Genomic DNA, 12,260 nt, shown 5'->3' with positions numbered 1-12,260 from the left:
ACACACACACACACACACACACACACACACACACACACACACACAAACTAGCCATGTAACCTTGGGCAAGTTACTTAACCCCAATTGCCCTCCACAAAGGCAAAAAAAAAAGGTTAAACAGAAAATTTAAGAGATTCTCCCTGTCTGATAAAGAAAAGAGAATGGATAGCAATGTCTAAATAACAATTTAGAACTACTTTCTGCCATTTGGAACTTACAAATGAATGTTAAAAATTGTTTTTACATGTAACTAAGGAAAAATCAAATACTAAACAAAGGTTAAAAAAATTATTGAGTGGCTAGGTGGCACGGTACCTGAGTTCAAATCCGGCCTCAGACACTTAACACAAAAACCAGCCGTGTGACCTTGGGCAAGTCACTTAACCCCAATTGCCCTCCAAAAAGCAAAAAATGATAATAATAACTATCTTCTGCCTTATGGCAATGGGCCCATCAATTATTTGCCTCAGAAGACTTAGGGAAAATATATGTCATTATATATATTTAGAAAGCAATACCTGTTATTTGCTTTTTAGTCTCCAAGTCTCTGGTTTGCTTCAGGACCTGGAGCAATCGTGGAACCCCATTCAGTTCAGCTATCTCCATCTTGTTGTCATTGTCTTCAAAAGCCAGATTTCTTAGGGCTCCACATGCTGCCCTCTGTATATCCTCATTCTGTACTTTTAGGAGCTGTAGAAGCTTGGGTATGCCCTGAAGATGATTAACCTGAAGGAAGAAATCCAAATTCCATCAATTCCATTTACTTTGTGGCTTTGCTATAGTATAGAGGCATATAATGTAATGACACCTGATTTTGTTCTTTGTTATTTTGTGGGTTTAATACATACATCAAAAACTATTTATAGGCATATTAAGTGACAACATAACAATGATGACAGTTAACATTTACATAAACTTTAAGGTCTGCAAAATGCTTTTACATATATTATCTCATTAGGTAGCACCATGAACTCAGCTTTACAGATGAGGAAATAAAGCTATGAAAAGTAAAAGGAGTTCTCCAGTGTCACCCAGTTTGTGTTGGATATAGGATTTGAATTAGGGTCTTCCAGACTTCCAAGACAGTGCTCCATCTAGTACTACATTTAGTGTGGTCTCTTCCCCTCAGAGCTTATAATCTGTTTGGAGAGACAACACTTGAAATAATTAGAGAAAAATGGAAGACATAGTTTGGAAGGAACTCAGAGAAGTGAGAGGTCCACAGAGGAGATCAGAATAGTTAAAGATACTTTGTGAAGTATCAAGTTACACAAATTTTTATTCTAGACAAAGTGTTATAATTGCAAAATAAATGGAAATTCAGAAATGAAATAATTTGCTATGTTACTCCTAATTTTCAGTTATTTGTGTAATCAACTATATAATTATTTACAAATATTTATATAAATTAGCTATGTCTACATAGAAGCATTTGAAATTAATAAAATAATTTTGTAGTTTTAAAATGTCATTTCTTAATACCACTCCTAGGGTTATATCCCAAAGAGATCATAGAAGTGGGAGGAAGACCCATATGTACAAAAATGTTTATAGCAGATCTTTTTGTGGTGGCAAAGAATTGGAAATTAAGGGGGTGCCCATCAATTGGGGAATGGCTGAACAAGTTGTGGTATATGCATGTTATGGAATACTATTGTGCTATAAGAAACGAGGAGCATACGGTCTTCCTATTTACCTGGAGAGGCTTATACAAACTGATGCTGAGTGAGAAGAGTAGAACCAGGAGAAATTTGTACACAATTACAGACACAATGTATGTGTGATGACCAACTTTGATAGACTGGACTCTTCTCAGCAATACAATGATACAAGTCAATCCAAAAGGACTCATGATGGAGAGAAATGTGTGCATCCAGAGAAAGAACTAGAAAGAATTGAGTTTATATCCAGATGGAAGCAAAATACCTGATCTTTTTCCTTTTCTTGTTTGGTTTTATGTCCTCTTTCCCAATTTTCATTCCATCTGATACAATCCGTCTTTATAACCTAACTAATGTATAATGTGAAAGTATTTACAGATCCTATACTTAACTATATGCCTTCATGGGGAGGAGGGGAGGGAGGGGGACAAAACGTGAAACTCAAGGAATTGTGGAATTTAATCCTGTAAACTAAAAGGAAACAAACGAATTAATTAAAAAAAAATAAAAATTAAAAAACAAAATAAAAATACAATGAGCAAAAAAAATGTCATTTCTTGATATTTTAGAAAGTATTGTAAATTAGGAAAACTATCAAGAAGGTAAAACTAGAGAAAGGTCAGAAAAGGTCTGGGGGGTAGAAAAAACTAAAATTAATTCAACTTGGATTCTGAGACACCTGGCTTTTTAGAAATAGAAAAGAATAAAGCTTAGGGATAGAGATGCAATATGGATATAACAATAACATATGGATCCTTTTCATTTTTCTTTCATCTTTGGGATCAGATCTAGTAATGGTATCGTTGGGTTAAGGGTATGCATAGTTGTTTAGCCCTTTGGGCAAAAGAAGTGATTTTTCATAAGTCTGACTATATCCCTCTTGTACAAAGAAAAAGAGGGCATTTCAAAATAAACTTAGTACCCTTACAAATTCTTCCCAAAAGGCAGGTCTGTGATTATGCAGGGGTCAAAGGAAGAGTTGGGATCAGTGAAAACTTCAAATAAATATTTATTTATGATTTTAAAATAAAAATAATTTTCATGCAGCAGTTGAATATCAAACCCAATACACATACAATTAAGTTGGTGCCTTACCCTTTTTCGGGCTTCTGATTTCTGGAAACATTCATGCTGGATAAAGGTGGCTGCAGCTTGAATCCTAGATGCTAGAGTACTATCTGAATCTAGCATGCTTACTGCAAGCTCCAGAGTCATCTCTGCATTTTCATGGCTAGACATAGAAAATATAATACTTAGAGTTCAGTAAAATACAAGACATTTTTGAGGTATGTTTTGCATATTTGTTTAAAGCTCACAAGTCTATAAAATGTTTTGCAGAAAGGAAATAGCAGGTAGGTGGCAGAGTGGATAAAGAGGGGAGGCCTAGAATCAGGAAGACCTGATTTCAAATCTGGCCTCAACCACTTACTAATGGTGTGATGTTGGGCAAGTAACTTAACATATCTGCCTCAGTTTCCTCATCTGTAAAATGATAACAACACGTACCTCCCAGGTTGTTGTGAGGATCAAGTGAGACAATAATTATAAACTGCATAGCACAGTTCCTGGCACATAGTAAACACTATATAAATGTTAGCTATCATTATTATTATTAATAAACTTTAAACTGCACTTTCAACTTCAAAAACCTATATGAACAATTTGTATCTGCTGGTGAAATAAAAAATCAGGAAAATGTTGCAAGGTCAGATACTTGGAACTATAATACCAAGACTCATAATGTCTCCCCAAGATACAGAAGGTAGCAGACCTGTACGTAGGATTATATGAGTACCATTGTCCCAGATCAAATGTAGAAATGCAAAATGAGGGGGGTGGTTCAAATTAGAATCTTTTAAAAATTTACTTGCAGAATCATATTTTCTTATTAGGAATCTTCTCAGTTAGAATGCCCATTGACATTTGATAGTGAAGTGTCCAAGTTGCCTGAGGCATTTTTTGCTTTTTCCCCACTAAAATCACTGACATTGTTCCATTCAAATTATTTGCATCTATTAAAATGTTCCTGTACTAAATAAAAGTGCTTGAAATTCAGTTTGAGGAGCCAAGATGGTGAAATAAAAGCAGGGACTTTCTTGAGCTCTCCCCCAAACCCCTTCAAATAACTAAAAAATTACTCTAAACAAATTCTAGAGCTGCAGAATCCACAAAATGACAGAGTGAAACACATCTACAGCCCAAGACAGTGTGGAAGGTCTACAGGATGGGTATACTGCACCGAGCTGGGAGCAGAGTGTGGCATGGGCTATGCCTGAAACAGATGGGGCTAGAGCAGGCCTCAGGGGAATGAATCATGGGCAGCTTTGGTGGTTTCCAGACATCTCAAGTCATAAACGCAGAGGACAGTGTGGAAGGTCAGTGGGGGAACTGTGGGATCTGAGTAACAGAGGAGTGTGGTCCAGCCCCAGCCCTGGAGCAGCAGAGGTGGTGGGAGGAGGGGTCAGGAGGGGAAAAGAGGGGGGTGGCAGCAGCAGCAGACTGCTTTCAGAGCTCTGGTCCACAGACGGTGGGGGATCTCACAGCTGATATGAAATCGCTGAAGCCTGGGGTAGTACACCCCCCTCAACCCTCCCTCCCTAGCACTGGAAGCAGAATCCTACCTTGACAAAGAGTTAGAAAGTCAAGAGTTTGACTGGGAAGATGGGCAAACAACATATAAAAATTTAGACTACAGAATGTTACTTTGGTGCAAAAGAAGATCAAAACATACAACCAGAACAGAAGAAAGTCTTACATCAAAAGCAACCAAGAAAAATATGAATTGGTTGCAGGCCATGGAAAAGTTCAAAAAGTATTTTGAAAATCAAGTAAGAGAAGCAGAGGAAAAACTGGGAAGAGAAATAAGAGTGATGCAAGAAAATCATGAAAAATGAGTCAAAAGCTTCCTTAAGGAGACCCAAAAAAATACTGAAGAAAATAACATCTTAAAAAATAGACTAACTCATACAGCAACAGAGGTCCAAAAAGTCAATGATGAGAAGAATGCTTAAAAACTGGTCAAATGGAAAAGTAAGTCCAAAAGCTCACTGAAGAAAATAATTCCTTCAAAATTGGAATGGAGCAAATAGAAGCTAATGAATTTATGAGACATCAAGATATTATAAAACAGATCCAAAAGAAAGAAAAAAATAGAAGACAATGTAAAATATCTCATCAGAAAAACAACTGACCTGGAAAATAGGTTCAGGAGAGATAATTTTAAAATTATTGGACTACCTGAAAACCATGATCAAAAAAAGAGCCTAGACATCATCATTCAAGAAATTATCAAGGAAAATTGCTGTGTTATTCTAGAGCCAGAGGGTAAAATAGAAATTGAAAGAATCCACCTATTGCCTCTTGAAAAAAAATCCTGAAAACTCTTAGGAATATTATAGCCAAATTCCAGAGGTCTGTAATGGGAATGGAAATTTGAAGATTTTCCCTGACCTTGAATATACCTAGGGAGGAGTTTGAAGACCTCCCCTGCTTTGAAAGTAAACTCTTTTCAAACTTTTTCTTTTGAAAGTAAACTCTTTTCAACTTTTTCATCTAATAGGATGAATATAATCACATGGAACCCGTGACGGAGGGAATTTGCTGAAGGATACAGCAGAGCCCACAGGAAGCTTCCCTGCTGTGAAGATAAACTCTGCCCCCTGATTTGCTGAATGTAGTCACATGGAACCTGTGGTGGGAGAAGTTTCCTAAAGGGAAGCAGAGCCCACAGGAAGCTGGTCAGAGCTAGCAAGACAGTGGGCGAGAAAGGAAACTCATTAGGGAGATAGAGAGGTTTGTGAGTAAATATTGATCTTGTATTGGTTTGTGGGAAGGCTTAAGGATGCGGTGGCTCTCAGTGTTATTATGGCTTCTGAATATCTTTGGTACTATGATGGCTTACTGGTTTGGGGTTTCTGTTTTCTAGTGTCTAAGTAAATGTTTCAGTTCTATCCTCTATCTGGAGAGTTTGGCATATTTTGCGATCTAACGTCATGTGATACCTATAGTCATGGTCTTTATCGTGATCATGGGCACTGTAAATATTGCATTTGGCACTAAAGGTTCCCAGATCAAGGAGAAAATATTAGAAGCAGTCAGGAAGAAAGAATTTGAGTATTATGGAAACACAATCAGGATAACACAAGATATATCAGTTTCTACATTAAAGGACTGAAGGGCTTGGAATGTGATATTCCAGATGTCAAAAGAGCTAGGATTAAAACCAAGAATCACCTACCCAGGAAAACTGAGTATAATACTTCAGGGGAAAATATGAACATTCAATGAAATAGAGGACTTTCAAGCATTCTTGATGAAAAGACCAGAACTGAACAAAAAAATCTGACTTTCAAATACAAGAATCAAGAGAAGTATGGAAAGGTAAACATGAAAGAGAAATTGTAAGGAACTTATTAAAAAGTTGAATTGTTAACATTCCTACATGGAAAGAAGATATTTGTAACTCATGAGACTTTTGTCAGTATTAGGATAGTTTAAGGGAATATGTGTGTGTATACACACATGTATACACATATATGTATACATATATACACATATATGTTTGTGTACCTGTGTATGTGTGTATATATGTATGTGTATATGTGTATGTATATATATGGACAGAGGGCACAGGGTGAGTTGAATATGAAGGGATGATGTCTAAAAAATAAAAGTGAGAGAGGAATATATTGGTAGAAGGAGAAAGGGAGGGAAAGAATAGGGTAAATTATCTCACATAAAAGAGGCAAGAGAAAACAGTTACAATGGAGAGGAAGAGCAGGGAGGTGAAAGGGAATGAGTGAAAGGGAACTTCCTCTAATTGGATTTGGCTTAAGGAGGAATCACATACCCACTCAATTAGATGAGAGGGCAGATTGTGGGAGGGGACAGTCAGAAGCAAACACTTTTGAAAAGGAACAGTGTCAAAGGAGAAAATAGAATAAATGGGGAGTGGGATAGGATGGAGGGAAATATTCTTTCACAAATATGACTACTATGGACATGTTTTGCATAACTACATGTGTATAATGTATACTGAATTGCTTATCTTCTTAATGGGTGGGGGTAAAGAGGGAAGAAGGGAGAGAAGCTAGAACTCAAAGCTTTAAAAGCAAATGTTTAAAATTTGTTTTTACATGCAATGGGGAAATAAGATATACAGGCAATGGTGTATAGAAATCCATCTTGCCCTACAAGAAAGGGGAAAGGGGGGAAGTGGGGGTATAAGGTTTCATAGAAGAGAGAGCAGACTGGTGAAAGGAGTAATCAGTATGCTTGCCATCTTGCGGTGAGGGATAGGAGAGAGATGGGGAGAAAATTTGGAACTCATGTGGAAATGTATGTTGAAAATTAAAAATTGATATATTTTGGGGAAAAAAAATCAAATAAATAGATAAATAAATTTTAAAAAGATAAAGAATTTGAAGCCTAGAGAGACATCAAGTGGAGAAAGTTTATAGATTTAGAATCAGAAAGAATTCTAAAGATCACATAGTCAGAAAAGGTGGAGCCACAATTGCAAAGAAACAGCAGGAAGCTGCCTGAATTCTACCAATTTCCCCTCCTTTAAACTATGAAGCCCACCTCAAATGAATTCTGGAGTGGCAGAACTCATAAACTGGGTGAAACAATTATCCAGCCCAAGATCATTTAGAAGGACTGCAGGCAAGTCTTTTTTTTTTTTTTTGAAGCAATTGGGATTAAGTAACTTGCTCAAGGTTACACAGCCAGTTATTTCTGGGTGTGGTGCTAAGTGTCTGAGCCTGGATTCGACCCCTAGGTCATCCCAACACTGGGACCGGTGCTCTTACTCGCTGAGCCACCTGGCTGCCCCAAATAATCAGCATTCCTTTTTTTTTTTCTTTTTGGAGGGCAATTAGGGTGTTAAGTGACTTGCACATAGTCACACAGCTAGTTTTTGTGTTAAGTGTCTGAGGCCGGATTTGAACTCAGGTCCTCCTGACTCCAGGGCCGGTGCTCTACTCACTGTGCCACCTAGCCACCCCTGCAGGAAAGTCTTACTCAAGTAAAACGGGAGTTCAACCCAGTACATTTGGTATCTGGGCAAATCAGCAGGAGGGTTCTAGTGCTAGCACGAATCAGCCACAAAGGGCCCTAATGCAGAAGTCCAGTGGCAAAGTGGTCCAGTTGTGAGACCTGTAGCCACCAGCACAGTAGGCAAGTAGCCGAGATTGGCAGGCCCAGTGGCCTCATGGTAGCAAGCAGGCAGACCTGATTGTTCTACACAGTAAGTGTCACCAGGCCCAGCCACTCCAGTGAAGTAGGCAAACTGCCGGTTCTAGAGGCCCTGGCATAGAAGTTGTAGTGTCAGCCCTGGAAAAGCAAGCAAGCCACTAGCCCCAGGGACCCCAGTGAAAGAAGGTTGGGACATTGTCCCCTGTTCCCCAGGTGTAGAACTCAACTTTAAGAATAGCAAAAGAGGGGGCATCCAGGTGGTGCAGTGAGTAATAGCGCTGGCCCTGGAGTCAGGAGACCCAGGATCGGTTCCGGCCTCAGATACTTAACGTCCACACAAAATAATAACTGGCCGTGTAACCTTGAGCAAGTTACTTAACCCCAGTTGCTTTAAAAAAAAGAGAGTAGCAAAAGAGGCTAGAAAATGAGCAAAAAACAAACCTTGACCATAGAAAGCTACTGGGTGACAGGGAAGATCAAAAAACAAACTCAGAAGAGAACAACAATATAAAATATATGTGAAGCCTCCAAGAGGAATGTGGATTGGTTTCAGGCTTGAAAAGAACTTTTGAAAGAGCTTTCCTCTGAAAGGATTTTTAAAATCAAATAAGAGAGGTAGAAGAAAACTTGGAAAAAGAAATGAAAGTTATGCAAGAGGATCATGAAAAAAGAGTGAACAGGTTGGTAAAGGAACCACAAAAAGTGGAAAAAGATGTACAAAAATCCACTAAAGAAAGCAATTCTTTAAAAAGCAGAACTGGGCAAGTAGAAGCTAATGATTCCATGACACATAAAAAATAAATCAAACACAATCAAAAGTGACAAAATAGAAGAAAATTTAACATACCTCATTGGAAAAACAACTGACCTGGAAAATAGATCCTTGAAAGATAATTTAAGAATTATTGGACAACCTGAAAGTCATGATGAAAAAAAGAGCCTGTACAGCATCTTTCAAGAAATTATTAAGGAAAACTGCTCTGATATCCTAACCGGAAGGTAAAAGAGACACTGAAAGAACCCACCAATCACCTACTGAAAGAGATCCAAATTGAAAATTCACAGTAATATTATAGCCAAATTACAGAACTCTCAGGTCAAAGAGACAATACTGTAAGCTGCCAGGAAGATACTATTTAACTTCCAGGATGACACATGATCTTGCAGCTTCTACATTAAAGGATGAGAGGACTTGGAATATGATATTTCAAAAGGCAAAGGAGCTTGGATTACAACCAAGAATTACCTACCTACCAAAAGTGAGCATAATCCATCAGGAGAAAAAAATGACCATTCAATGAAATAGAGGAATTTCAAACATCTTAATAAAAAGAGCAGAGCTAAAGAGAAAATGATTTTCAAATACAAGACTCAAAAGAAATATAAAAGGTAAAAAGGAAAGACAAAACAAATTATTCAATAAGGTTAAACTGTTAGCATTCTTACATGGGAAGATGAGACTTGTATCTCTTAAGAACTGTACAACTATTTGGGCAATTAGAAGGTGCATGCACAGACAGAGGGTGTGGACACAAGTTGACTTATGAAAAGAGACTTATGAGTTGACCTATGAAAAGATGGAAGTGAGAATTAGAATGGGGCAAATTATATCACATGAAGAGCTATGAAAGATTTATTACAGTGGAGGGAAAGAGGAGAGAAAGAGTGAACATTGCTTGAACCTTACTCTCATTGGATTTGGCTGGGTGTAGAAATCTATCTTACCCTATTGGGAAATGGGAGGGATGGGGACAAAAAGGAAGGAAGCTGATGAAGGAAGAGCATATTGAGGGAGGTAATGGTCAGAAGCAAAACACTGGTGAGGAGGGACAGGGTTGAAAGGAGAGAGAGAGAGAAAAAAAAATATAAATGGGGAGAAAACAAAAGGGAGGGAAATACATAGTTAGTAATCATAAATGTGAATATGAATGGGATGAGCTTGCCCATAAGATGGATACTGATAATAGAGTGGATTAAAAATCAAAATTCTACAATGTATTATTTACAAGAAACACATATGAAGCAGAAATAATATACTCAGAGTAAAGGTAAAAGGCTGGAGCAGACTATATTATGCTTCAGCTGAAGTAAAAAAAAAAAAAGCAAGGTAGCAATCCTGATCTCAGCCAAAGGAAAAGCAAACCTAGAGATGAGGAAGAAAACTACATCTTTCTAAAAGGTACCATAGACAATGAAATAATATCATACTAAACATATATTCACCAAATGGTATAGCATTCACATTCTTAAAGGAAAAGTTAAACGAATGACAGAGAAAATAGTAAATCTACACTAGTGGGGGACCTCAATTTTCTCCTTTCAGAACTAGATAAATCTAACCACAAAACAAACAAGAAAGAAATTAAGGAGGTGAACAGAATTTTAGAAAAGTTAGAAATGACAGACCTCTGGAAAAAACTGAATGTGGGTAGAAAGGAATATACCTTTTCTTAATAGTACATGGCAACTACACAAAAGTGTCCATATAAAAAAAAAATGTCCATATACCAGGGCATAAAACCTCAGAATTAATGAAAATAAATGTGAAGGAAGGTGGCCTAGCTGTACCAGATCTCAAACCATATTAATAAAGCAGTAATCATCAACACTATCTTTTACTGGCTAAGAAACAGAGTGGTAGATCAGTGGAATAGATTAGGTACACAGACTTATTAGTAAATGACCATACTAATCTAGTGTTTGATAAACCCCAAACCCTAACTTTTGGAAAAAGAACTCCCTATTTGAGAAAAACTGCTGGGAAAGCTGGAAAACAGTTATGGCAGAAACTAGGTACAGATCAGTATCTCACACCACATACCAAGATAAGATCATAATGGGTACATGATTTAAACATGAAAGGTAATACCGTAAGCAAAATAGGAGAGCAAAGAATAGTTTACCTGTCAGATATATGGAGAAGAGAAGAATTTAGGACCAAACAAGAGATAGAGAACATTATGAGATGTAAAATGGACAATTTTTATTATATTAAATTTAAAATATTTTGAACTAACCAAACCAATGCAATCAGATTTGAAGAAAAGTAGAAAGCTGGGAAACAATTTTACAGCAAATGTCTCTAATAAAGGCCTAATTTCTCAAACAGATAGAGAACGGAGTTAAATTTTTAAGATTATGTCATTCTCCAACTGAAAAATGGTCAAAGGATATGAACAGGCTGTTTTCAGAAATTAAAGATATCTATAATCATATGAAAAAATGCTCTAAATCACTATGGATTATAGAAATGCAAATTAAAACAACTCTAAGGTAACACCTCACACCTAGCTGACTAATATGATAGAAAAGGAAAATAATAAATGTTGGAGGGGATGTGGAAAAATTGGGACTCTAATGCACTGTTGGTGGAGTTGTGAACTTATCTAACCAATCTGGAGTGCAATATGGAACTATGCCCAAAGGGCAATCAATTTATGCATATCTTTGATCCAGCAATACCACTACTAGGTCTGTATTCGAAAGAGATTAAAAAAAAAAATGAGTCAACACATCAGTTGACATTAAGAACCTATTTGTATAAAAATGTTTATACCAGCTCTTTTTGTAGTGACAAAGAATTAGAAATTGAGAGATTGCCCTTCAGTTAGCAAATGGTTGAACAAGTTGTGGTATACAATTAAAATGGAATAAATGATAAGCAGGCAGACTTCAGAAAAACATGTAAAGACTTATAAGAGCTGATGCAAAGTAAAGTGAACAGAACCAGCAGAACATTGTGCACAGTAACAGCAATATTGTATAATGATCAAAAACTGTAAATGACTTAGTTATTCTTAGCAATATAATGATCCAAGACATTTCCAAAACACTCATGATGAAAATGCTATTCACCTCCAGAGAAAGAACTGACAGGAGTCTGAATGCAGATCAAAGCATACTATTTTTCACTTTCTACATTTTTGTGGTTCTTTTCCTTTGTATCTGTGTCTTTTTTTCACAACATGATTAAAAAGGTAATATGTTCTGCATGATTAAACATGTACAACCTATATGAAATTGTTTATTATCTCAAGGAAGGTCTTTCTCCTCTAAGAGGATAAGGGAGGGAAAGACAAAATTTAGAACTCAAAATTTTTTTTAAAAAGAATATTAAAAATTGTCTTTACATGTAAGTGGGTGAAAAACAATTTAAAAAATCACATAGTCCATTCTTATCAACAGTACAAGGGTAGAGAGGTCAGTAGGTCATAAAAGAGCAAGGACCATCTGTAACTACACTTACTTATAATTTGCAAATTTGTAAAATGCACATGTAGCCAGATGATCATTTTAATGTTTTCTATTGCAATGTGTACGTGGCACATGGTAATTGTCACATGTTCAATATGCTTCTCTTTTATTGTTTTTTCTTTGTGTTTATTTGAGTAGTATTAGGATCAT

At 36.7% G+C, this 12,260-nt stretch overlaps 1 protein-coding gene across 2 annotated transcripts in view; it reads right to left on the bottom strand.

Annotated features, from left to right (window-relative positions):
* PKP2 (plakophilin 2) overlaps positions 1-12,260 on the bottom strand; it is a 162,051-nt gene that overhangs the window by 86,430 nt on the left and 63,361 nt on the right. For both annotated transcript variants that reach the window (XM_069094835.1, XM_069094834.1), the window contains exons 4-5: positions 2,757-2,892; positions 519-726 (exon numbers count right to left, since the gene is read on the bottom strand). In XM_069094835.1, the coding sequence (XP_068950936.1) occupies positions 519-726; positions 2,757-2,892 (344 nt within the window). The remainder of the gene's footprint in view (positions 1-518; positions 727-2,756; positions 2,893-12,260) is intronic.

This window comes from Petaurus breviceps, unplaced genomic scaffold (assembly GCF_028583685.1).
Source record: "Petaurus breviceps papuanus isolate PSGF00001 unplaced genomic scaffold, PetGlider_PUasm1.0 221, whole genome shotgun sequence".
Classification (NCBI taxonomy): domain Eukaryota; kingdom Metazoa; phylum Chordata; class Mammalia; order Diprotodontia; family Petauridae; genus Petaurus; species Petaurus breviceps.
The sequence above is the reverse complement of the archived record's forward strand: the minus strand, read 5'-3'. Positions and strand labels throughout refer to the sequence as shown.